The sequence below is a fragment of the Mastigoproctus giganteus genome, chromosome 12 (genome assembly GCF_048544385.1).
Source record: "Mastigoproctus giganteus isolate SK-2022 chromosome 12, ASM4854438v1, whole genome shotgun sequence".
Classification (NCBI taxonomy): Eukaryota; Metazoa; Arthropoda; class Arachnida; order Uropygi; family Thelyphonidae; genus Mastigoproctus; species Mastigoproctus giganteus.
Window position 1 is genome coordinate 32238723 of NC_143586.1, and position 28000 is coordinate 32266722.

The 28000-nt window shown below is 36.8% G+C and overlaps 1 protein-coding gene across 1 annotated transcript in view; it reads left to right on the forward strand.

Annotated features, from left to right (window-relative positions):
• LOC150076856 (uncharacterized) overlaps positions 1–28000 on the forward strand; it is a 227007-nt gene that overhangs the window by 164567 nt on the left and 34440 nt on the right. Inside the window, exons 18-19 of the mRNA XM_090385702.1 lie at positions 9524–9623; positions 25673–25754. Coding sequence (XP_090241828.1) covers positions 9524–9623; positions 25673–25754 — 182 coding nt within the window. The remainder of the gene's footprint in view (positions 1–9523; positions 9624–25672; positions 25755–28000) is intronic.

Below are 28000 nucleotides of genomic sequence, written 5' to 3' on the forward strand. Positions count from 1 at the left end.
GGAAAGAAACAGTTTTACAAGTTTTTGCCCTTACTGTGAATAGGTTTAGTGTTTGTGCTGTTGGTATAAAAACCTTCCTGGAATAATTCAGAATATGAATAAGGCTATAACTAATTTAAAACTGTACATACATAACAGTATAGCATAATACATATTATTGTATTTAGATTTCTATCTATCTGTTTAGTTGAATTTAAACAGAAATACACAGTGCACCAATTAAATAGGACAGATTACAAATCCAATTAAATAACAGATTACAGATTAAAAAACCAATTAAATAGCGAGACTGCATGCGCTCTGCATTTAGTATTAAAGTAACAGGCCAAATAGTACATGATTAGATCTGCTAGTGTGCGCTCTTTCCAATGAGTGCAAGTTGAAACTTGTCCTGTCATTGATTTATGACGGAAAGAGTAATAGTAGTTTTGTGCTTGTCATCAGAAAATTGTAAATTGGGAAAAAGTGCTATGGAAACTTTTGACGATTTAAAAAAAATTTATGCTGATGAATGCTTGTCTCGACCAAGAGTGTTTGAATGGTTTTCTTGTTTTCGTAAAGGACGCGAGTCGTTAGAGGATGATCCCCAACCTGGCCGACCGATCTTTGTCTGATTTGAGATTGTCACAAATTCATATGAATTTGTGACAATCTCTAATCCCGGAGATTGTCACAAAGGTTAGAAAAATTGTGACCGAAGACAGAACAATTTCAGCGAGGTTGCTTGCTGAGATGATTGGTAGCAATAAGGAATCTGTACAAGAAATTCTAAAAAATTTGGTAAGAGAAAAATTTGTTCCCATTTCGTACTGCATTCATTGAGTTTCAAGCAACAAGAAAAGAAAGTTGAGTGATGCATTGAGTGTTTTTGGCAAAAAAATCAATTTCAGTCATCGAACACCCACTCCCCCTAAATCGCTGGATTTGACTCCAGCAGATTACTTTTTATTCCCCAAAATGAAAACAGCCATGAAAGGAACTCAATATGGGACGATAGAGGACATCCAGGCTGCAGTGACCGACCAGCTGAAAGTGGTAACAAAAGAGGAGTTCCAGAAGTGTTTTCAAAACTTGTATAAAAGATGTAAACAGTGTGTACATATCGGAGGTGGTTACTTCAAAAATATATAACCTTACTTTGTCATTAGTATTATTCTTTTTTTTTTTTGTAGTAGCGTCAGTCTTGTTATTTAATTGGCACACTGTGTATGTCTCAGACTAGAGCAGCAAAGCAATGGCAGTAGTGGGAGTGTTGTGGCTCAGGGAAGGAATGAAGGGACAGTTCTCCTGCAAATCACAGCCTATAAAATGTGCAACATTTGTGGACCTATCTGGAATGGGTCATGATGGAGTTAAGGGGGATGTCTTTGTATGTGTGTTTGGTGCAAAGAGTATGGGAAAATTAGGTGTGAACTCAGTTTGATGGTTGTTTATGAGAGCTTGAAGAACAGTGGTGACCCTCAAAGGAATTAAAATGGGAGGGGCCATTATATTCTGAGCTGCCCAACTCAATGCCAGAGCCCCCACTTGTCCATCAAGCAATACAGCTGCAATCGCCAAGGCAGAATGCACTGGTCCCACAGGAGATAGTTATTGTCTGTGACTGTATTATCAGAATAGTAAATATGCTATGCAATATGGATGGATGGAGTAGGACTATGGTATGTATGCCAGGGGCAAAAGTAGATGATGCTGTACAGCAGATGTCATTTTTAAGGGCATGTAAAGTGATATTTTTGTACACATGGGCATCAATGATGTAAAGAGTAGGAGATCTGAGACTTACTTAACAAGTATGGGCAATGTTGGGGAAGAGTCACAAGTTAGGATTAAATTTGAAAGTATCTTCAATTCTGCCAGACACAATAGGAGGGAGTACATGTTGAGAGCCATATCAATCAATTTGGTCTTCGAGACACTGTGCAAGGCTCATGGAGTAGAATTTTTCTCAGCATGGTTTGTGCTTGTTAGCAGGGAAAGTGATAAACAACATACATCAAAATCAACAAACCTGACTGCACATAGTAAGAGCAGCTAGCATTTTAATGAAGACATTTGAAAGAATTTATTTTATTAAAAGCTTTAAACTTTACTATTAATATTCTCCTGACTGGGTGTATTTATTATTATTATGAGGGTGGGTTTTTTTTTCTTTTTGTGAATTTCAGTTACATTGTACAGGGTGCACATAAATTAGTTGGGCAAAATAAATGGTTTATTATGCATAGGTATACAGCCAAACATGAGAGTACACATGATTATAAGATAGTGAAACACATAAATTTTACCTTTTTCACAAATGTTTGATGTGGCTGCCCTTCGTTACTCTGCAAATGTCCCATCGGTAAATCAGTTCTAGCCATATGTTTCTGAGCATGTTCACGTCGATCAAACCAAGTGCAGTGCTGATTCATGATTTCAATTCAAGAATGGATGTCGGAAGCGGTGGACTGTAAACCTGATCTTTTACAAAACCCCATACACTGAAATCTAGGGGTGAAAGGTCTGGTGATCGTGGTGGCCATGGAATAACATCTCCACAACCAATCCAAACTGGGACTTCAGCACTGAGGTAAGAAGTAACTGCTGTGTGGAAGTGACAGGGTGTGCCATCTTGTTGGAAAATGAAACTTTTTTGGTATTCTCGACCGAAATTTCGTTGCACTTGCACAGCGGAATGAGTTTCATGAAACCACAGACAGCATTTCGCTTTTTCAGTGCCGTAATACGTCTCCATCGTTACAAGAACACAGAAAGAATGATGAACAACCGCGAACTACATCTCACTCATACGTGGACTTGAAACACACACGTGGACACCTAGCACCATCGATCCGCAAACTTAGGATACAATACTACTCATCTGCCATTGAACTGGTACCTTACAATTAATATTTCGCAAATTATTCAGTTACTAAGTTGCCTAACTAATTTGTGTCCACCCGTATATCGTTCAGCAGTTCCTGCATTTAATTGGGTTTCATATGATGTACGTTTTTCTAATTATGTTTTGTTTTACTTTGTCTTAGGGGCTTTCGTTCCTTTTTTCTTGTGGTGTTTGTTTGTGAACTATAATCCTGACTTGAATTTATTATCAATAAAATACAGTAACCTAAACAATGTATTATAGTTCCATTGCAGCTTGGAAGTAGTGGATTAGTGAAATTTGTATATTTCATTTGCTTGTAATGAAACTTTTTCTAGTTTCAATTTCAATTAACCTATAAGCTAATAACAGTTAATTTTATTTTGTAATTAAACTTATTCAGTCATCTTTAAATATTGTATTTGTATTCCTAGTTATACTAATTGTCAAATTTATAATGGTATAGTGCTGAATTATTTAAAAATGTTAAAAAATATATAAATTCTAGTTAAGCTGAAGTTTCTGCATTCAGTCTTGCCTCCATTTTAGTTGCTCAGATATAATTATTTTAGCAATTTGAATGTTACTTGGAGTTACCACCTTATGTAATTTCATTTTATATACGAGAACAGACACGAGATAGAAACTACAATAGCATTACCATATTTTGTGTATGTTGGAGATTCAAATGTAACATGCATAACTCTGAACTTGCTAACCACGTTGCAAAGCTCTAGCCAGGGAAGACAGAGAAAGTAAAGATTGGATGCAATCATTCTGTATTAAATTTTATTTTGTAGTTCTAAGATTGAATGTATGGAACCTTTGGAACCAGTTGAATGAAAATCAATTTCTTTGAATGTTCTTATGTTATTAGCATTAGCATTAGTAGAGGCAATTTGATGCCTCTACTAATGCTAGCTTATATAGCATCAGCCAAAAAAAAAAAAAAAATGATTTCACCCATCCATTAAACACAAACGTTTGTCTAGTTCTGCCTTCAATTTATTTCAGCTGTCAATTTGTACAATGACAGATGGAAGATTATTCTAGCAATCAACCGCCCCCCCCCCCATGGATAAAAGCAAATTTCCCACATCTATTCTACAACTTCCTTTCCTTAATTTGAGTTTATGTCCCCTCAGACGACTAATCTGGGCAAGAGGAAGAATCCCATCAGCATTGAGCTTGCTCAAATCATTCAATGCCTTATACACCTCAGTCAGATCACCTCACAGTTGCTTTGTACCCAGATGCTGAAATTTGCAGATTTTAAGCCTTTCTTGGTAAGAACATCCCTTTTTTCCATTCACCAATCTCGTTACACTTCTCTGTATTTTTTTTAAGCAGCTGTACATCCTTCCTAAAATGAGGCCTCTAGACCTGTATACAGTATTCAAACAAAGCTGTGGCCTGATTGTTGCCTTATACAAAGGGATAATCACCTCCATATTCCTGTTAGAAAAATTCCTGTATATCATTGACAAGACACCATGAGCTACTCTTGCAGACCATCTGCACTGCTCAAAAAACTTCATATCTGAACAGTTACTGGACAATTACCTCCAGGTTTTTTTCATTCTCTACCACCCTAAGTGTAGTACCACACAGTTGATAACATTACACTGGGGTTACTACTACCCATATGCAGTACTTTACATTTGTCAATGTTAAACTTCATTTGCCACCTCTCAGCTCATCTGCTCAACTTTTCTAGATCCTGCTGCAGTAGTGTACTGTCATTAGAGTCATTAACAACCCTATCAATCTTTGTATCATCTTAAAACTTGGACATTAAGCCTCATATACCTTCATCAATATCATTGATAAACCAGAAAACAACAATAGGCCCAATACAGACCCCTGGGGGACTCCGCTAACAACATTAGTCCATGAAGACAGTGTCCATTGATTACCCCTCTCTTCTCCCATTCAACCATTCCTTTATCCATAGCAGCAACTTGCCCTTAATGACATACTCTTCCAACTTGTACAGTAGTTTTCCATGTGCAACAGTATCAAATGCTTTTTTGAAATCCAAGTATATGATATGAAAATTATTTTTTTGCATCCAATTCCTTTGTGGCCTCATTGTAATATCCAATCAAATTGGTCAGACAAGACTTCCCCTTAACAAATCCATGCTATGTCTGAATTATTACTTCAGTCTTGTCTAGATGATCCTGCAGTGCTTCTTTAACCTGTGCCTCCATTAATTTCCCTGGAACAGAACTAACAGGTCTGTAATTACTTGTGTCACCCTCTGAACCCCCCTTTGTGAATTGGGGTCACATTTGCATATTTCCAGTCCATGGGCCCTCCCCTGAGTCCAAGGAGGCTCTCATAATTATGGCTAAGGGTTTGCTTATATAACTGGATAGATCCCATCCACCCCAGTTGCCTTTCTTATGTTTAACTTCAACAATTTATCCTCCACTTTCCTCTCAGTTATCACAAAAACATCATTTAACTTCCTGTTAGAGTTTGATAAGCATCTGGCCTTCTCCTCCTTGAATAACTCCTCGTATGTGAATGTAGATGCAAAATACTCATTCTGTTTGTCAGCTACCTGAGCAGGGTCCTCAACAGTCAAACCATTGATATCAGGTGGACTAATCTGATCCATCCTCTTCCTTCTAGAGTTTACATAAGTAAAGAACTTGTTTTTCATTGCATCCTTTGCCAAAGATTTCTCATAATCTGCCTTCACCTGCCTAACCTCCTTTGTGACTTGAATACATACCAGCTTATGTCTGACATAGGCTTCTGTGTTCCTGATAATTTATATGCATTCCCATGCATTTTTTTTCTCTGCCACGGGTCTCATTAGTTCATCTCTCATCCGTTTAGCCCTAAACCTTGAAAAGTATTTCTTAGTTGGGACAAAAAACCTAGTAGCTTCCCATTTAGAATTTGCTGTTGGTAACATCATCAGTTGGTCCCATTGTATAGACTTTAAATACTGTCTTAGACCATCATAGTCACCTTTACAAAAGCAAAAACCCTTCCCTTTACCCCTGACATTAGTTACATCTTTGAGTAAATCCCACATCAGCACACTGTGATCACTGCCGCATAGTGGTTCCTTTATCTACAGATTCTTAATGCATGAAGACTCACTACTGATAATTAGATCTAGAGTATTACTCCCTCTAGCTGCCTCCCAAACATGCTGATGTAGAAAACAATCATCCAATAAATCCAAAAGAGCCTTGCTAGTGTGCAAGTGACCAATCCTGAAGTCCCAGTCAATATCTCGGAAGTTAAATTCCCCCATTATAAGACATTCTGATTTACTGGCCCACTCTCTTTCTCTGTACTATTATTCATTATACTCATTAGAGTCATTAGGCCTATAACACACTCCTACTCTCAATTTTGCTTTCATAGTGCTTATGTCACACCAAACCGACTCAACATTGTACTGGCCACTCATGTCAACTGGATGTACTTCTCTAGATTTTGTGTTTCTTAACTAACAGCATAACCTCTCCTCCCCTCCTATCCTGTCTAGGAAGGCTAGACAGGATAGAAGGGAAGTATGCATTGTACTTCCCGGCGCATAATGGCCTATAGCTGCCGTTGCGCCGTAAAACATACAACAACAACAACATTGTACTTCCCAAAATCTAATTCTGCATTTCTTATATCTTTGTGATACCACATCTCTGATATCCCAACAATATCTGCCTTTGATGTTTTGACCAGCACCTCAAAGTCATTAAATTTATTTACTAAACTTCTAGCATTGGTGTACACACAAATATACATGCACCTGTTCTTATTCTTAGCTACCCTAACACTGCCCATGTATTTACTTGTTCTACGATGACTCCCAGCAGTCCCTGAAATCCCCAGCAACTTGTTTTTCAGGATGCTGATCATTCCAATAGAAGCAGTGCAAGGATCACTTTCACCTCTGGCGGTGGCTACTGTTAATCTATCCATCCTCTCCCCCCCCAAGCTAGTAGTTTTCTGAACCGCCTAACACTGCCTCGATAGCATCAGCAAATATTCTTGCACCCTTTCTATTTAAGTGTATCCCATCCCTGTAGAAGCAGTCTCTCCTGTTAATACAGACCACTCTGATAAAAATTCTACCCCATGAGCCTTGCACAATATCTCCAGGGCTGAATTGATTGACAAAGCTCTCATCATATACTCCCTCCTATCGTTTCTGTCAAATTCAACCTTAACTTGCGGCTTTTTTTCAACATTGACCTGTACTTGTTAAGTACATTAAATGTGTACAACAATATCACCTTTTTTGCCCTTAAAAGATGATATCTGCTCTACAACGTGATCAAATTTTGCCCTGGTAATTTATTGAAAGAAATGGATAAAAATACCTTATTACATTTATAAGGCACAGGAAACTCATACCTCAGTTAGAATCAGCATTGTATTCTGCATTACTTTGTTGGGGTTTTTCATTATTCCACTTCTGTTTTCAAACCCTAATCTAGTAAAATCCACAAATGGTCATGTAGTTTCTTATTATTTTGGACAATTTCTTTCTTCCACTGTGTTCTGAATTTACTCCTATTATGCCTATATGGATTTTCCTTATTTGCATACAGGTTGAGGATCTTTGGTTTCTTCTATGTTGACTTTTCAGAATTTGTTCTTAACACTAGCAATAAATAAAAGCCATCTTTAGAAAAGAAATAGAATGTGTTATCTGAATGCAGGTTATGCATATATAACTCTGATATTCCCTGTCAAACACTTAACTAATTTGGAATTTTCAAATAACTCTGGCTTAAAATCTCTTTACCTCGTTCTGTCATATTCATCTGTTTACTCTATCATTCTCTCAACTCCATTAATCACTTGGAACTCTTTGACTTCTTTCTATAAAACTTTGATTTTCTTCAGTCCATCTTTCTTGACAGTGAGATGATTTTCCTTAGTGATTTTAATGTTCACAACACCAGCTAGCTTCAATTTTCTAGTCACACAGACTCAGCTGGTAGAGATGCTGAGGCTTTTGCAATTACTAATGACCTTGCAAAGATTGTTTATTCACCTACTAGAATACCAGACAATCCTATATACAGGTCAATATATCAGAAATACAGCAAATAGTAATTGGCAACTAAATTTCTCTTAATTAAATACTGAATGGTGGCTACCAGACTAAACTTACACATTAATGTTATATAAGGCTAATCATGTATAACTTTTCATGCAAAAGAATCCTCAATGTTTATTCCTTCTTATGGCCACCAGTTCTTGAAACAGTAGTTTTTATTTCTTTTAGATACCAATTCCAGAAGGATAAAACTTGTGGTAATCTTCCTGTCATGATTTTATTCAAATTCTGCAACATAATTCTTATACAGCGTAATTTTTTTTCAAGGAAGAGAGAGATATCTGTAAAATGTACTTTATTTCTTGTGAAATGTTTTCCAAAATTGGCAGTATTAAACGATGATTCTTTTCATTCAAAAGTTTGTACTTTATTTTCTTTTGAAAAAATGTATGATATTTCTCTTCAATAATGAGAAAGATATTTCTCTTCAATAAATGTATGATATTTCTCTTCGACTAACATAAAACTTTATACTCATCTTTCAGATGACTACAACAAATATATATTTTTTTGAAGAATTGCTTGCTTTTAATTTCTGTTTTTTTTTAATGTACTTTTAATGCTCTAGCATTAGTCTTCTCAACTCTCATTTTTCTGTTCTCTTCTTAAATATCTTAGCAATATCATGAGTCACTCAGCTTGAGACTTGCAGTGAATATGTGAAGTATGAACATTGTTTGCAGCCAACTTGTTAAAATTAACTTCAAGATTATAAGTTAAACATAGACAAAATATGCTATAAATTGGATAATAATTAACAGTAAGTTTGTACATAATTTTGTTAAAACAAGAACATGTATCAAAAGTACATAATGATTAATAAAAGTCCTTAACATACTGTTTAAAGTTTGTTCAAGTCAATGCGAAAACAAAGAAACAGAGCTTTAACTGCCACATACACTACCATTGACATCACACAACATAACTGGGATGATAGTCTCATTGAGTATAGTTTTGGAATGCTTGAGGATTTTATCATTTTGGAAAATTTTCAGAAATCAGATTTTTATATTTGAATTTTAGGATGAGCTCTATCTAAACTATTCATTTGATGGCATCTAGTGAAAGTAAGAAACTGCTTATAATCTAAAAGTGGAAACTGATAGCAATTTAGCTCTTCAGTTATTTAGGCAAGAGAAATTATAAAGGGTATAATTATGCCTAAAGGTGGTACCTAAACAGAAATTAAATCATGTAGGATTAGGGATTTTAATTAGAGATTTTAAATATAAAAAATCATATGAGACAGTTAAATTTATTAGTAATTACACAATGTTGTGGTTAAGTGATCACACTGATATTACAAATATTGAACAGTTAAGAGTAAAGGGAAAACATATATAATAATTAGAGAAGAGTTATGATACAATAAAAAGGACAGTTAAAGTAAAGGATAAAATGAAAATAATAAAGAAGCAACAGGGTAATGTAGTGGAAGCAGAATTTCTTTAAGCATCTAACCCAAATATATAGATGATTTTTTTTCCAAATCACCAGATTCTTTTCCTAAAGTTTCTATATTATGTAATATTATAGAAAGTTTTGTATTTTTTTAAATTTAGTTCCAGTTGAATGAAACATCGGTAGCATTAGATGCAGCTTCTCGGTTAAGTGAGCAGTTAGATCTCAAGGAAGAAATAATATGTAGCCTCAGGAAGGAAGGTAATATATAATTTTGCAATGACTTGCTGTATATACTAAAACCTCAGTAATTCAGACTAGTAGGAAAAGGGGATAGTGCAAATTGTAGAAGATAATGATAAGTAAATATTTTCAAGAAATCATGAAACAAGCAATTTTTTTTTTTTTTTTTCTCTTGTTTTCATGAGCAAATTTGTTTATGAAAACGAGAAAATTATTTCACAATCCAACAATATATATTAACTTAGATAGTATTAGGACGCATGACAAAATAAAAAAGAAAAACTTTTATGAAAATATTTATATTTAAAACAAAATTGAATATAAAAAATTTGAAATCAAATAGAACAAGAATAATGATTTATTTTTTTAAGTAGCAAATTTTAATTAATGTGTTAAATGCAATAACTACAAATTTAATCATGTATGTAGATGGTCTCTCTCTCCAATTTTATTATTTTCTGTTTTATTTTCTGTTTTGAAGAAACTGGAAAATTTAAAAATTAGGTTATTGAAATAGATCCAATTATATTGTTGTTTCATTAACATTTTTCTTAAAGCACAGAAATATTTTCAAATACATATTAGAATTATCAGATTTAATTGAAGTATTAAGGGAAGTTTTGGATTCCTGTAATTTAATTTTATATTATTCTTGTTCTTTTTTCTTCTTCACTTCCTTCTTCACCCAGGGTTTTTCTCCTTGAACTGGTTTCTCCTTGAACACGTGCTATCCTGCCTCATCTTCTAGCCAAATTCTTAATTTTTCCAAATTAATATCCTTTTTTGCCACTGTTGTGCAACACATTTCATATTTGACTTTTAACGTTACAGCATTGGTTACATATATGGCATGTAATTTTCTTATTTTGACAGCCAGTAATACCTACCTCATGCTTTTGATATCAGGCCCTCAGTGCACCTTGCATTCTAGAACCTAGAGGTTATTGGAAATGATAGGCTAGTGAGGCTGACTTATATCTAGTAAGATGATGGAGTCTGTGGTTGAGGATACAATACGGGACTGTATTGATAAGAATGAAATCCTAAAGGAATTGCAGTATGAGTTTGTGAAGGGAAGATGTTGCCTGATTAGTCTGATAAATTACAGCAATGAAGCAATAAAATGGTTTAAGAAACAACTGACATCATACATTATCCGACTAAAGTATTTGAACATCCCTCTCAGTGTATTGAATGATGAAAAGAAGATATGCGAAAGCAGGACAGGTCTAAAAGTGTGCAGACAATAGTAGAAATATCACAAACGAGCAGAATGAGCCACAGCAAGGCGATTAGAGAGTTTAAAAAGGAGATTTAAAGGAGTCAGGTTGGATGCCATATCAGAATGTTGCTATTCTGTATGACAGCTACATAATATGAACTTCAGAAAGTCCACCATTGCTGATAGTGAAAAGATGGAAAAACGAGGGCAAAACAAATATGTAAAAATGGTCAGGTAAGCCAAAAAAATCCAGTGGATAGGAATTTCAGATCTCCGAAGAAAGTGGTTATAGCAAACCAAGCAGTGTTCTTAGAAAATTGCATCCATGAAAATCCATGCCTTGCAGCTTCCTATGGACTACAGATGTAATATGAAGTCTTGCTGCCATCATGGATTTTTATGGCAAAGCTAGTGCACACAAGTCCACATTGTAGAAACAAATGCTAGATGTCATTTGCAGTAAAGTATAGCCCATCATTCATGGACTATGGAACAGGAGAAACAGGTCTTATTGAGTAACAAGGCACATTTCAGTTTTCAGGTCAGATGGTCAAGTGTCAACAGAGAGAATACCTAGGGAACATTCTTTTTTTTTTTTTTATGTAAACCCCAAGCACAAGAGGTATCAGAACCTATAGTATTTAGTAACGTGCATGAGCTGAAGATTGAGAGGATGAAAGAAGATATTGTTGACATGTATGTCGGAAAACTGCTAGCTTGGGGGATACAAGGACTAATAGATTAACAGTAGCCACTGGCAGAGGTGAAAGTGATTCTTGCACTGCTTCTATTGGAATGAGCAGCAGCCTGGAAAACAAGATGCAGGGTATTTCAGAGACTGCTGGGAGTCATTGCAGTACAAGTAAACACATGGGTTGTGTTAGGGTAGCTAAGAATGAGCAGAAAACCCACTACACTATTATTATGGGGGACTTCAATGCTAATGTTAGAAAAAGACAAAACAGCGCAGAAAGGGAAACTATAGGAAATTTTGGAATTGGTGAAAGAGGTGAAAGGCTTGTGGAATTTGCAGAATCTCAAGGGCTGTCAGTAATGAACACTTTTTTTTTTTCAAGAAAAGGATGAACAGAAAGTGGACATGGAAGAGTCCAAATGGATTAACTACTAATGAAATCGACTTCATCCTCACTAACAGAAGATATATTGTGAATGATGTTACCGTCCTGAATAAGGTAAATGTTGAAAGTGATCACAGAATGATAAGATGTACACTTGATATAGATGTAGGAAAGGAAACGAAAAAACTGACTCGAGTAAATAATACAAAGGTCTTTGAGATAACAGAAGAGAAGAAAAAGCAGTATGTACTGGAACTTAAGAACAAGTTTGAGCTTCTGCAGACTGCTCAGGACCAAGATATCGACGAGGAATATTACAACTTTCTGAAAGTGATAAAGCCCAAGAAACCTATAGGGAAACAGAAATCCAAAGAAGAAAAAAATAGTCAAGAAACACTTGTCATGATGAACCGAAGACGACAAATGAAGAGCAAGAAAAACACTGACAGGGAGAAAATTGAGTATACTGAGTTATGCAAAGCCATTAGAAAGAGACTCAGAGAGGACATAAGAAGATTTAACACAAGAAAAGTAGAACAAGCATTAAGGGAAAACAAAGGATTTAAATCAGCAGCCATGAGCAGTAATACAGAAAGACAAATGATACTGAAACTGAAGAATAGCGATGGTGTACTTATAAACAGCAGAGAAGGCATAATTCAAATAGCAGAAGACTACTATAGAGAATTATAAAGGAGCGAGGGAATGATGCCAGCAGTGGGGAAGATGGATTGCAAAGTAGCAACACATACGACATACCCGATATTCTTCCTGATGAGGTAGAACATGCATTGAAGAAAATGAAGAATCAGAAAGCCCCGGGGGAAGATGAAGTTACTGTAGAGTTGTTAAAATTGGGAGGAAGAGACATAACACAAAAACTGGCAAGGCTCTTCACAAAGTGCATTAGAAAAGGTGTGACGCTTAAGCAGTGGAATAATGCAATTATAGTTTTGCTGCATAAGAAAGGAGATAAATCAGAAATTGGAAATTATAGACAAATTAGCTTGTTATCCCACATCTACAAGTTGTTCACAAGGGTCATTACTAACAGATTAGAAAGAATACTTGATGAGAATCAACCGAAAGAGTAAGCTGGCTTTAGGACAGGATTCTCAACTATGGATCAACTTCACGTAATATCACAGCTAATGGAGAAAGCAAATGAATATAAAACACCATTATGCCTGGCATTTGTGGATTATGAAAAGGCATTTGACTCCATACAACATAAGGCAATGTTTAGGGCACTGGAAAGACACGGCATAGATACCCCATATATTATGATTTTGAAGAAAATATATGAGAGTGCTACCTCCTTTATTAGACTAGACAAAGACAGTAGGCAATTTAAAATCGAGAAAGGAATTCGACAAGGAGACACAATATCTCCGAAGCTGTTTACTGCTGCCCTTGAGGAAGCTTTCAGAAGATTAGACTGGTCGCAGAAAGGAGTCAATGTGAACGGAGAGTACCTAAACCATTTACAATTTGCAGATGACATTGTGGTCATAAGCCATGATCCTAAAGAATTAGAGGAAAATCTTAATCAGTTATGCACAGTTAGTAAGGATTTTGGACTAAAGATGAATATGACTAAAACAAAAGTAATGATGAACAAGTATGCCACAGAAAGGGAAATAATGATTGAAGGAGCAGTAATTGAAAAGATGGAGTCATATACTTATCTGGGACAAGTTATTAGCTGTAATAATGATAAATGGCTGGAAGTCAAGAGAAGAATAAGTTTTGGATGGATAGCATTCAGGAAATATAGTCACATACTGAAGAGCAATATCCCAGTTTGTCTGAAACGTAAAATAATGAACTAATGTATACTCCCATTTTTTTAGTATTAAATCAGCTCACACCAACCATAAGAATAAGCATTTACTGTAACTAGAATATTTATTTACATATTAAAATAAAATAAATATTTACAAAAAACTGCTATTATATTAAATATACATGTAAAAACATTAAAACTGTGATAAAATCCTTGAGATAAAATACACTAAAATAAACCGGATTAAAAGCGATAAAAACGATAAAAATCTCTGGAGCTTTCGGAAGCTTGCGCTCCCTTCCTCAGCAGTAACAAAACTTCCTGCAGCACGTCCATATATAACAGGCTCACGGTACCTATACACGTGGTGCAGTCGGCGCATGGTCTGAACTGGAAGCGGAAATAGCTCGGGAACGTGTTAAGCAAAACCGTTCATCCGTACTTAGGATAATAGTTTCAAACAGAGGATGCATACGCATACCTCTGTCCCTATTCATAATATTGTGGTCGGATGAACAGATTCGTAGGCTCTCGAGCCATTTACGGTTCCAGAACCCATGCGCTCGATCCATGATAACCGCATCCTCTGGGGAAATTTGATGCTGCTTCTCCCAAAAATGTTCGGCCACAGCAGATTTATTGTAATCAGCGGTTTTTATAGCATTTGCATGCTCCCCCAGACGATCCTTGAGCCGTCGTTTTGTCTCGCCCACATAACAGCAGCATGTACGGGAGGCATCTAGAGGGAGTAATACTCTTGATTTGATTATCAGTAGTGATTCTTCATGCATTAAGAATCTGCAGATAAAGGAACCACTAGGTGGCAGTGATCACAATGTGCTGAAGTGGTATTTACTCAGAGGTAACTACCATCAGTGGTAAAGGGAAGGGGTTTTGCTTTCTTAAAGGAGACTACACTGGTCTCAGACAGTATTTAAATTCTATACGGTGGGACCAACTGATGATGTTACCAACAGCAAATTCAAAATGGGAAGCATTTAAAGAATTAATCATGGAAGCTACTAGGCTTTACATACCAACTAAGAAATATTGCTCAAGGTTTAGGCCTAGGTGGATTCAGATGAACTAATGAGACATATGGCAGAGAAGAAAAATGCATGGGATACATATAAATTAATGGGTGACATTGAAGCTTATGATAGATATAAGCTGGTCTGTAATCAAGTCACAAAGGAGATTAGGCAGGCAAAGGCAGATTATGAGAAATCCTGGGAAAAGGATGCAAAAAAAAACAGAAAAGAGTTCTTTACCTATATAAACTCTAGATGGAAAGGGATGAATCAGACTGGTCCACTGGATATTGATGGTTCAACTGTTGATCCTGCTCAGGTGGCTAACAAACTAAATGAGTATTTTGCATCTATATTCACCCATGAGGAGTTATTCAGGGAGAGGAATGCCAGAGGTGAGTTAAATTCTGGCAGTGAGCTTGATGATTTTGTAATAACTGAGAGGAAAGTGGAGGAGAAATTGTTGAAGATAAACATAAAAAAAGGCACCTGGGGTGGACGGGATCTATCCTTATATTAAAGGAGGCAGCAAAGGAAGTAAGCAAACCCTTAGCCATAAGGGTTTGCTTAGGGGAAGGTACCAATAGACTGGAGATGTGCAGATGTGATCCCAATTCACAAAGGAGGATCAAAGGGCAACACAAGTAATTATAGACCTGTTAGTTTAACTTCTGTTCCAGGAAAATTAATGGAGGCACTGGGTAAAGAAGCACTGCAGGATCATCTATACAAGACTTCAGATATAGCTCGGACACAGCATGGTTTTGTTAAGGGAATTTCTTGCCTGACCAATTTGATTGGATACTATGATGTGGTCACAAAGGAACTGGATGCAAGGAATAACTTTGATATCATATATGTGGATCTTAGAAAGGATTTTGATACTGCTGCACATGGAAGACTGCTGAACAAATTGGGACAGTGTGGCAGTGGAGGCAAATTGCTGCTATGGATAAAGGGATGGTTGAGTGGGAGAAGACAGTGGTAATCAATGGACACTGCTCATCGTGGACTAATGTTATTAGTGGAGTCCCTCAGCAGCAAAGGCGCTCCATAGCCAGGTTGGAAGAAGCAGCAGTGCGTAGCACACGCTTCTAGGTTAGACCGAGGTTCGAGCCCATCACCACCAAATACAGAGCATGCGGAAAGGTCAGGGAATGACCATCGCATATCCCAGAGCAATATGGCCTTAGTTGCTAATGCTCCTAAAAACCAAAACAACAACAACAACAACTGAGCAGCAAGGGTTCAGTGTTAGGTCCAATGTTGTTTTCTGTATTTATAAATGATATTGATGATGGTATATCAAGCTTAATGTCCAAGTTTGCAGACGATACGAAGGTTGGCAGGGTTGCTAAGGTCACTAATGACAGTATGCTGCTGCAACAGGATCTAGAAAAGTTGAGCAGATGGGCCTAGAGGTAGCAAATGAAGTTTAACAATGACAAATATAAACTACTACATATGGGAAGCAGTAACCCCAGAGTGACGTATCAACTCAGTGGTACTACACTGACAGTGGTAGAGAACGAAAAGGATCTGGGGGTAATTGTGCAGGCAGATATGAAGTTTTCTGAGCAGTGCAGACGTTCTGCAAGAGTAGCTGATGAGTGTGGAATAAAGAGTAGCTCATAGTGTCTTGTCAATGATATACAGGAATTTTTTTAGCAGGGATAAGGAGGTGATTATCCCCTTGTATAAGGCAATGGTCAGGCCACACCTTGAGTACTGTATACAGGTCTGGAGGCCTCATTTTAAGAAGGATGTAGAGCTGTTGGAACGAGTACAGAGAAAGGCAATAAGATTAGTGATTGGAACAAAGGGTTGCTCTTATGAAGAAAGACTTAAATTTTGCAAATTACAGTTTCTGGGGACTAGGCACCTGCGAGGTGATCTGATTGAGGTGTATAAAGACTTGAATGGTTTGAGCATACTCAATGCTGATGGAATTCTTTCTCTTGATCAGAATAAGCACCTGAGAGGGCATAAACTCAAATTGAGGAAAGACAGATGTAGGATATATGTGCAGAAGTTTGCCTTTAGCCAGCAGGTAGTTGGTTGGTTAGTGGAACAGACTTCCATCCTTTGTTGTGGAAGTTGATAGCCTAAATAAATGTAAGGCTGAGCTGGACAGGTATTTGGTACGAATGGAGGGGTGAAATGGAAGCGTGTTTTTTTTTTTTTTTGGCTGATGCTGCATAAGCTTGCTTTCTTGTATCATATGCCTCTCTAATGCTAATTAGACTTGAAATTCTGTAGATTGCAATTTTCAGGAAATATGTATGAAGGAAGGTCGTTCCAGAAAATGGAAGTTGAATGAATAAATGAGGAAGAGAGTGGAGAGACTCTGCCAGAGATGAGTCATTAGTTAACCTAAATGCCCTCTTTTGAATGGAATCTAGAAGCCTGAGAGAAGCTTTGGGGACACCACCCCAGATATGGGAACAATGTTCCATAATACAGTGCATTTGTGGTTTGTAAAGAGCGAACAGCTGTTTGGAAGAAAAATAACGCAGAGAGTGAAAGAGAAAACCTAGTTTTTTTAGATTCAAAGAAAGCAATATTTGTAATGTGCTTATGCCAAGAGAGAGATTAGAAGTCAGGGTAATTCCCAATGCTGATATACGATCCTGCCTAGAAATCAGAGTGTAATTGAAAATAAGCATAGGAGCAAAAGTATCCTTTTTGGGAGATATAAGACAGGACTGAGTTTTTTTGGAAGGATTGAAATCAACTAAGTTATCTTTGCCCCACTAGAAAATTACCTAGAGATCAGCGTTTAAGGAATTGGTTGTATATATTTGAGAAGTTGAAGCTGTTTGTGCAGGGAAAGGTTTCCCTGCACAATCTTAAAGGTGGAATGGAATGTGCTATCATTAGCAAAACTATGGATAGGATTTCCGGTCAATGGAAGAAGGTCATTAATATACAAGAGGAAAAGAGTGGGAGAAAGAATTGAACCTTGGGGAACACCAGCATTAATGGAGAAGTTAGAAGACAGCCATCTACCATCATCTGCAGTGAGCAGTTAGAGCGAGAGAGACAGAGAGAACTGGATATCCAATTACAAAAAAAAATTGGGAAACCTTAAGAAAGAAGCTTCTTATGGTTTCCAACTTTTGATCAAAAGCCTCTGAATTGTGAAGAGCAACTGCTTGAATTTCACCGAACTTTTCCATTGAATATCTCCATAGATAAGTAACATAAGCCAGAATATCACCAGTGTATCGACACTGACAGAATCCATACTAGCCATCAATGATTAGATAGAAGATTTCAGATAGTTTAAGAGTTGGCAGTTAATTAATTTCTCCATTACTTTAGTAAGAGTAGAAGTAAGTTCAATGGGATGATAATTGGATGGGACGGATTTGTCAACCTTTTTAGCAACTGGCTGGATATGAGTAAATTTTCAAGTGGAAGGGAAAACACCTTTGGAAGTGAAAAAGGCAACACAGAACAGGAGTGAGTTTAGGAGCACAGGTTTTGAGAACAAGTGGAGAAATACCATCAGGATCTGGAGCTTTCTTAGCATCAAGATTGTTCAGAGTCATTCTAACATCCTTTTGACAGAAGACTACAATGAGCATTGAATGCATGGGATGCTAGCAGGTCAACCTTATCTTTGGCTGAAATGGCAATAGAACCATCTGGTTTTGACAGAGGTGGGAATAGAGTTGGGCAAAAGCTGTGTGCTTTGGCAGGAGGCCAGAATTCTCTACTACCATTTGGATTGAAGTGAGTTTTCTTCCCCTAGCCCATTCGAAATCAAGTTGGACTGATTAATAACTGCATTACAATTGTTGCTAGGTTTGGTGTAGGCAGGAAATGAACCTGGATATTTGGATACAAGCCAATTGCGATTTGTAGCATTCTTATCTTGATCAGCCGTAGCACATTTATTGGAAAACCAAAGTTTAGATAAAGAATAAGATTTTAAAGAGGAGTGTGGAATAAAGAATTCCATTCCTAGAAGAATAATTTCACTGACACGATCTGAGCAAACATTGACATCAGAAGTTTTGAAACAGTAATCCGACCAAGGAAAATAAGAAAAGAAATCTCGCAGATCATCCTATTGTGCATTATTGTAATGCCAAACAACACGAGATTGGGAATGGCCACAAGAGAGAAGCTCCATTGGAGAAGAGACAGTCACCAAGTTGTGATCTGAGGTGCCTAGAGAACCACTCACCTCAGCCCTGTACTTAGAAGCATTGTTTGTGTGAGAAATTTGTTCTATTAGTTTCATCAAGTGTGGCTATTATTTTGATCAGTTGGCTGCATGATTAGGATTGTCTGGTTAGTCAGTTATATTTGGTTTTTAGGAGCATTAGCAACTAAGGCCATATTGCTCCGGAATATGCGGTGGTCATTCCCTGACTTTTCCGCATCCTCCATATTTGGTGGTGACAGGCTCGAACCCCAGTCTAATCAAGAAGCATGTGCTACACACTGCTGCTCCTTCCCACCTGGCTATGGAGGTGCCTAAGGATTGTCTGGTAATCTGGTAGGTAAATGAACAATCTGTGTGAGGTCATTAGTAATTGCAAAACTCAGCATCTTGACCAGTGAATCTGTGTGACTAGAAAATGGAAGCCAACTGTAGTTGTTAACATTAAAATCACCAAAGAAAATTACCTCACTGTTAAGAAATTGGGACTGGAGACAGTCAAGTTTCAAAGAGAGAAAGTCAAAGATTTCTAAGTGATTAGTGGAGTTGGGAGAAAGATAAAGGCAACAGAAGAATTTAGCATTAGTAAAGGCACATGATGCAAGAAAGCAAGCTTACATAGCATACCAAAAAAAACACAACTCTCCTCATTTCACCCATCCACTCGCTCCAAATGTTTGTCTAGTTCTGCCTTGAATCTATTTAAGCTATCAACTTCTACAGCGACAGATGGAAGTTTGTTCCAGCAATCAACCACCAGCCTAATTTAGATTATTATAAAACAGTTTTAATAAATATTTTTATTTTATTGCGATATAAGTTAGCCTCTCAGGTGATTATTCTGAGCAAGAGGAAGAATCCTATCAGCATTGAGCATGCTCAAGCCATTCAAGGCTTTATACACCTCAATCAAATCACCTCGCAGGTGCCTATCTCCAGACACTATAATTTGCAAAATTTAAGCCTTTCTTTGTAAGAGCAACCTTGTGTTCCATTCACTAATCTTGTTGTCCTTCTCTATACTTGTTCCAGTAGCTCTACATCCTTCTTAAGATGAGGCCTCCAGACCTGTATATAGTACTCAAGTTGAGGCCTGACCATTACCTTATACAAGGGGATAATCGCCTCCCTATGTATGAAGTAATGAAATTTTTGCCTATATAGCATACATGTGTTAAGAATATTCCCAGCTCTTTGACATAACGTTACCTCGACAATGCCCTCTGTATACACACTACTCGGACTCCCTTCAGTCACTATCTGGCAGAATAGAGGCAGCAAGATTATACACTAGCTGATCCGGAAGCCTCTTAAAGAGTTACCAGTATATTCTGTCCAGTGGATCTGTCAACTGGTCTGTGAATACTGTTTGAGAGCTGTGCTCTCAAAATGTAAGTAAGACTGGATCTCGCCATGGTGTCCATTATAACCTCAAAAGACATCAACCGTACTGCATGATGAAAGAGATTGGGGATGGGGTTGCTTTAGTGTTGCTCTGAAGTCTAAATATGGGTTCCACCACTTCAGGCCTCCAATAAGCAAAGTGATGATATTGCATTGGCTGATGAGAGTCATCTACTACCTTGTATTGCCTGGTAACACATAGGGGTGGTATTCCACCATGCATTGTGGGTGGTCACCTCCAGTATGGTAGGTGTATTTCAGGACTTTCACATGGAGGTTATATCCACAGTTACTAACAGTCCCACCATCATGAAGGTTGCAAGCAGAGGATTTGGCTATTACAGACCAACCGGACTTCACCTAAATTAGATCCACTTGACCTGAATGCCACCCAAATATCAGTTTCATCTGCATTTTAGATTCCAAGGTAGCAAGCCCGGCCCACATACCTGAGAGAATGCCTGTGACAGCCTCAAGGACCGTTTACTACAGTGTATTGTGCCCATACAGAAGTGCAGGGGAGGTAAGTTTGTGGAATGGATCTGCTTCTCGTGGTTTAGTTTTATATCCTTGATTATAGCACTAAAATCATCAAAGCTGAGTCACACTGATACCTGGGACATTTCTGTAGGTACTACATTATTGTCCAGGATGTCAGTGGTGACCAAGTTCTGTATTTTTGGGTCCTTCCATGTTCTGTCATGATAATGCTCCAACCCATACAGTGAGCAGCATGAAAAGCTAGTTGTGGAGTCCCTCAAGGATTGGTTCTTGGACCACTGTTGTTTCTTATTTCCATAAATGACATCAATGAAGGGATAGAAGGTGCAATGTCAGAATTTGCAGACGACATAAAGACTGTATAGAGTCGTTAATGGTCAGTGCCCCTTCAAAATGGTCAGAGATGTGGCAGCTATGTTTTAATGCAGCAAAAGCAAGGTTTCACCTGGGGAATATCAACCCAAAATAAATTATAAACTTGACAAAGTTGAATTAAAAACAGTAGAGGAAGAAATAGATTGGGGAGTTATAATACAGGCAGACATTAAGTTTTCTGAACAGTGTAAAAAACGGGCAGCCCGGAAAGCTCATGGTGTCCTATCAATGATTTATCGAATGTTATCCTGTAGAGATAGCGAGGTAATGATCCCACTGTATAAGGCAATTGTAAGACCACATTTGGACTACTGTGTTCAAGTATGGAGACCTCATCTGAAAAAAAGAGACATTGAGCTTCTTGAAAGGGTCCAAAGACGGGCAACTCGAATGGTGAAATTGGCAAAACGACAACTGTACGAGGAACGACTCCAGTTATGTGGGATTACAAATTTTGGCAACCAGGCAGCTCAGAAGTGGCCTGATTAAGATTTATAAGGCTCTTAGAAGGATTAGTAAAATGAATGAAGGTGGAATTTTCACTGTTATAAAGAACTCAGAACTAGGGACCATAAATTCAAATTATAGGGGTTCAGGTTTAGATTAGATTGTAGCAAGTTTTATTTTAGCCAGTGAGTCATTGATTGCTGGAACGAGTTGCCTTCACAGGTAGTTGTGGCTCTGACAGTTTGAATAAATTCAGAGGTCAAATAGATAGTTACCTGTATGAGAAGGGAAGCATATAATTTGTATTTTCATATCTACTTGGTGTTTTTTTTTTTTGCCTGTGCAGCAAAAGCCTGTGGCTTCCTTGCACTATATGGTGAATACTATTGCTAATAAGGCTTAATCTTCCATTATTGGTAAATTAACTTTGTTTTTGCATGAAGCATAGCTATTATTGAAACATTTCAAAAAATGCCATCTATTCCACTGGTTCTCGATGTGTAGCACATTGACACATTGCTGCATATGAAGTGCCTTCACTCTTGTATTAAATGAGATGGAACAATGAAAAAATTGTAAGAGAAAAGTGTTAACAGCTGGATATAAATATAGCATATAGAATTAAAGTACACTTTAATTCTAAGAAATTTATTTATTAATTAAAAGTATTTGCAACTTATTTTTTCATTGAAATTGATGAAATTACTTGCTGTTTCTAAATGCTAATACTGTAGTGTCTTTGGAAGAACTCGTGGATGAATTCTTTCCTTTTGTATAAGATTAATAGATGAACGGTCAGTGACAAACACAGAAAATACTGAAATATATGTTCCAGTTGTGTCCATTGACATTTGACAGGTATCTAAATTAAGTTTTGTATATTTTGCAAATGCCAGGAAAGAGATTTTAATCAGAATTTGAACATTAATATTAAAAGGTTAATGAAAAATGCAAGGAAATAGAAAGCAGCTATATTCTATTATTGAAAATAACAGTTGAAATTAAGAGATGATTTTGAGCACTTTTTTTCATAATCATTATGATATTTACCTTAATAACAGTACTTTAGAATCAGTATAAGTTTGATCTCAAGTTTTCTATAGAATCTTTGAATTTTGATAAATATGGATGTATTTATTTTCTTTGTGACTTTTCCAATAAATTGGAAAAGTTGTTATTTTCCAATTAAAAGACAATTAATCACTTGGCATTTTATTCTGGAATCTACTTGTTAAAAAAGCGGTAAATCCAACCGTTAGTACTCAACCATTTGTGTGAGATTTACACTGATGAGCCAAAATATTGACCAGCGAGTCGTTATGCAAATTGAAGCAACTGCAGGTGAATTACGGCATGTGCGCAGGTCGGGACACAGTATAAAAAACACCTGATACTGAGCTCCGTTAATCAATGCTACTCTTCTTCTCCAGATGGGAAAGGTAGCAGACTTAAGCGAGTTTGACAAAGGCCAAATTGTAATGGCCAGATGACTGGGTCAGAGCATATCTGAAATGGCACAGTTGGTGGGGTGCTCACGGTCAGCCATGGTTAGTATCTACCGAAAGAGTGCTGCATTATAGCCTTAGATGCTAATGTGCCATAAAATCCTAAAACAACCACCAACCAACCAACCAACCTACCAAAAGTGGTCCGAGGAGGGGGAACCCATGAACCGCCGGCAAGGTGTTGAACGACCACAGCTCATCGATGCTCAAGGTGAGCGAAGACAAGACTCCCCCGGATGGTATGTCGCAACAGAAGGGCGATTGTGGTGCAACTAGCCGGTAATTGGAAATTACCCTGCTGAAAATGGGGCTGCATAGCCGCAGGCCGCTCTGAGTGCTTATGCTAACCACCGTTCACTAGTGACAGTGCCTACAATGAGCACGCAAGCATCAAAACTGGATCTTGATGATTGGAAAAAGTTCATCTGGTCTGGTGAATCATATTTCTTGCTGCACCATGTGGATGACTGGGTATGTGTGCATTGTTTACCTGGGGAAGTGATGGCACCTGGATGCACCATGAGACGAAAACAAGCCGGTGGCAGCGGTGTCATGCTTTGGGCTATGTTCTGCTGGGATACCCTGGGTCCAATCATCCACGTGCCAGGCACTCTGATGTCTACCACCTATCTAAACATCATTGCTGACCTGGTACACCCTTTCATAACAAGGTCTTCCCCTTTGGCGGTGCCATCTTTCAGCAGGATAATGCGCCATGCCACACCGCCCGGATTGTTCGAGACTTGTTCGCAGAACATGAGGAAGACTTTCTGGTATTGCCCTTGCCTCCAAATTCTGCAGACATCAATCCCATTGAGTATCTGTGGTTTGTGTTGGAACAGCAACTCCAATCTGCAGTGTCTCAACCACAGACCTTACAGGAGTTAAAGGATCTGCTGGTACCAGATACCACAAGACATTTAGAAGTCTTGTAGCATCCATGCCTCGCTGGGTATAAGCTGTTTTGGCTGCACGTGGAGGACCACCATCATATTAGGTAGGTGGTCATAATGTTTTGGCTCATCGGTGTAGTCTACAATAGTAAACTGTAGGATAAAAGAAACCATCCACTTTTCTCAAATTACTATAATTGTTCAGGAGGAGGAAAAAAAATAAAATTAGTAGCAAGATGTTGAAAATGAAGAGGAAAAAAAGTATAAAACAAGTAGTAACTTGGGCATACCGTGTCAAGAGTTATAAGTTCCATCCCAAAAGCTGGACCCTGTATAAGGCCCAGCTGACAGGATTTAGAATGTAAATGTTTTTATTTCTTGAGCAATGCTGTATTTTACCAATAGCTGACCTGTATTTTACCAATAGCTTTGCAAACATTTTTCAGACTTCATACTGTCATTTAAAATGACAGCATGGTCACCTCTCGTCGTTTCATTCTGTTGGTACTCAGTGATTTTACCATTATATTTACCATACACTTTTATCTTGAAAATGGTAAAAAAAGTCAAAGAAAATGTGCTCAAAATATAAACTTGATACAGTCAGTTCTGCTATAACACTGTACATGTGTTCCTAAAAATCTTTGCGTTATGGTATTTCATGCACTAAAAACAACAGTTCTTATGGGAAAAATAGGGTAAAACAATAAAAAAAAGTTAAACTCAATAATATTGCTAACAGAGGCTTAAACATCTTAAATTTCTAATAAATAAATAAATAAATATTACAGTAAGCACTTTACCTTGACAAGATATGAAGTTCGTTTGACTGATATTTCTGTTCACTGGCATTTTTTTCTTTTTCAATTGTAAAATTTAAAACAGTGAAAAAGATGAGCAATCAATAACAATGAACACTGCATGCACAAAAGAGAAGATTCTGAAAATTTGTTTTTTATATGATTGAAGAGAAAGGGGAAGCACATCTCACCATTACATAAATACCCACAGATTCCAACTATTGCTATTATTGAAAATGCAATAAGATCGAGTTTGCTACCCATTTATAATTAGACTGCGCTAACAGAAAAGCCTAATAAACCGGGAACTGCAAATTGTTTTTATTGTTTTATGGTAGTGACCTCCAGAAATGTGCTCCTCCGCTTGTGCTATTCCACCTCACGAAATTTCTGTCCGAACAGAAAATCTTGTGAATATAGCAAATGATAAGTTTGATAACAGTGTCTCCGATCAATAAAATTACAGTAAATGGGAAATACATTGTATAGTTCTCACACATTTGACATTTGACATTTTTATTAAGCTTCGTAAACTTGTATGTATTGCTGTGCAGGTCACTCACTACCTTGGTGCTGGGTTTTACGTTCACCTGGTGTTGCTCGCAGACGAAATTGTGCATGAGCCAACAAAAAATAGCTTTATAGTTGCATTGTTCCCTAATATATCAATCGTGTTGGAGCAAATTCGCTTTGTGAAAATGCACATTATAGCAGAGCTGACTGTACTGAGCTAGTTAAGAGGATGGCTCAATTTTAGTCAGTATTTAAGTAAATTGTATCATTTCATAATGATAGTTATACTCGTTGGATACACTGTACACATGTTTTATAGATACATATTACTTTTTAGTTGCTACAAAGCAGTCAGCGCTAGAGAAATCCCATGATCAAATTAGGCAGTTAGCTGATAACACTGAAGGAAAGGTAGACAGGTAAGCAGAATATTTATCATTTAAAAAGAAAATTGAAGTTATTGAGAAATTTTTGAATTTATCTATTAGAAGTGATTAAACACTAGCATGTGTCTTCTCTGGTGTTTTCTTAACTTTTTCCTACACAAAAACTGAGTCTGACAAGATTGTCTGCTATCAGAAAACAATATGAAGTTGCATCAATCACAATAACTATTATTATGTACATTGATGTTACTCCCAATTGGGTTCAAATGTCATGTGACATTTTTATGTCTTCTTACAGTGGTTTCATATTTTAGATGCAGAGCTGCACTTTAATAGAGGACCAATTATACAAAAATCTTTCATGGAAAGTCTTCACTCATTTGTACAATTGGTCTTCTATTTTTTTTTTTTTATGTAATTTCTTGTAATACACTGCTCGTAATTCAAATTGCTTTACCTAAAAGGAGTACATGATTTTAGCTCAGAATAAGTAGAGTGATGGATATCATCGTAGATAAGAAATTGTTAAGTTTGTATGGCCTCTCTGAACAGTAACCAGATGTTGTGGTAAATAGTCGAAAAGGTGAAAAATGTCACTTTGCGGGCAGTATATTCCATGGGTAACAGATGTAGTGAATGTTGCAGGCAAAGAAAGCATGTCCACATCACATAAGCACCATTAGGATATAAGAGCCATACAAACAGCATTTGTCTTGCTGAAAAATAGGGTTTTTTTTTTTTTTTTTTTTTTTCACATTGCTCCACTTTGTACAACAGTCATTTATGTGAATCTGTGCCAAAAGCTTTACTGAAATCTAAGTTATTTGTATCTCAGGGGCTCACATCTGGTGAGTATGGGCTTAGCACACTAAGGGTCCTGAGCTGGATATCATCATTCTTCTCTTTCTAGGTGATTCCCTTCTCTCTCTCTCTCTCTCTCTCTCTCTCTCTCTCTCTCTCTCTCTCTCTCTCTCTCTCTCTCTCTCTCTCTCTCTCTCTCTCTCTCTCTGGGTAACTTGGGAATTTTTTTTGGCTGGTGCAGCATAAGCCTCAGGCTTCCTTGCACCATATGGCTAATAATAATAATAATAATAATATCTCATTTATGTTAAATATGCTTTGTTCCTTCTTTTAATATATTTACATTACCTGTACACTATGCCTCTCAAGCAGCATCTGAGATGTCAAAGTTATCATTATTAATTATGAAAAGAATTGTTAACAAATGATGTTAAAGATTATATAGTAAATAACCCATTGAATCTGTGATCAGTTTTTTAAATTTATGATTTTCCTGAAAAAAACTGGTTTCGTAATTTTGCTTAAGTGATGAGGCAATTTTTTTTTTAATGAAAATCCCAAATATAAAGTTTATTAGAACCTATAGTACTTAGTACTATGTATTAATTGAATGCTTAAAATACAAAAGATAGTAGTTAATATTAGACTTGAATTTCTGTACGTTGTAATTTTTGGGAATTATATGAGAAGGAAGAGGAAAAGTTATGAATTTTTGAAAAGCTTTTGTGGATTTGGAATTGGATAGCAAATGGATGTTAACTGGTTGCAGTACATGCTCAGACTGGTTGGGAAGAGAATGGCAGGATTACAAATTCCAGTTCAGGAGAACAACGCCCATAGAAGTATCTATAAAAAAAGGCATTCAGCAGAAAACTGAATGTGAAGCAGATAATGGAGTCATTAATTAATATGATTGTGTCCTCTTTCGAATGGAATCGAAATGTGAGAGAGGTTTTGGGGGCACTATTTCAGATGTTGAACACTGAATGTGGAATATTACTGTGAACAGTAGTATTCTGTCAATGTGTATATATATGTGTACACTTTTCTTTTTTGTTAGCACCAAATAAAAGTGAATCTTTGGGTTTTATAGTTCTTTTGTTTTGCGTTCTCTTTCTATATATGAATAATATTACGGTGTTGTACAAAAGTATATTACAATCAGCTGTAAATATGAACATACGAATGCAGCATTACAGTGTATCAGGTGGGTATATGCTCCATGAAACATAATGACAATTAGAGTTAGGCATTGTGCACTTGTGGATTGTGTCGTTTACAAAAAAGAATTCATAATAACCAGAACAGATTATAAGATGAATAGGAAATGCATCTCATTACATTTTGTAACAAGTTATGAATATTTAAAACATTTACAATTCATCAGTTTAGTACAACAAAATTATCTTGCTTATTATTTCAGATATTGACCATGTGGCTGTGTATATGCCTTTACAATAATATTTATTATTATATCT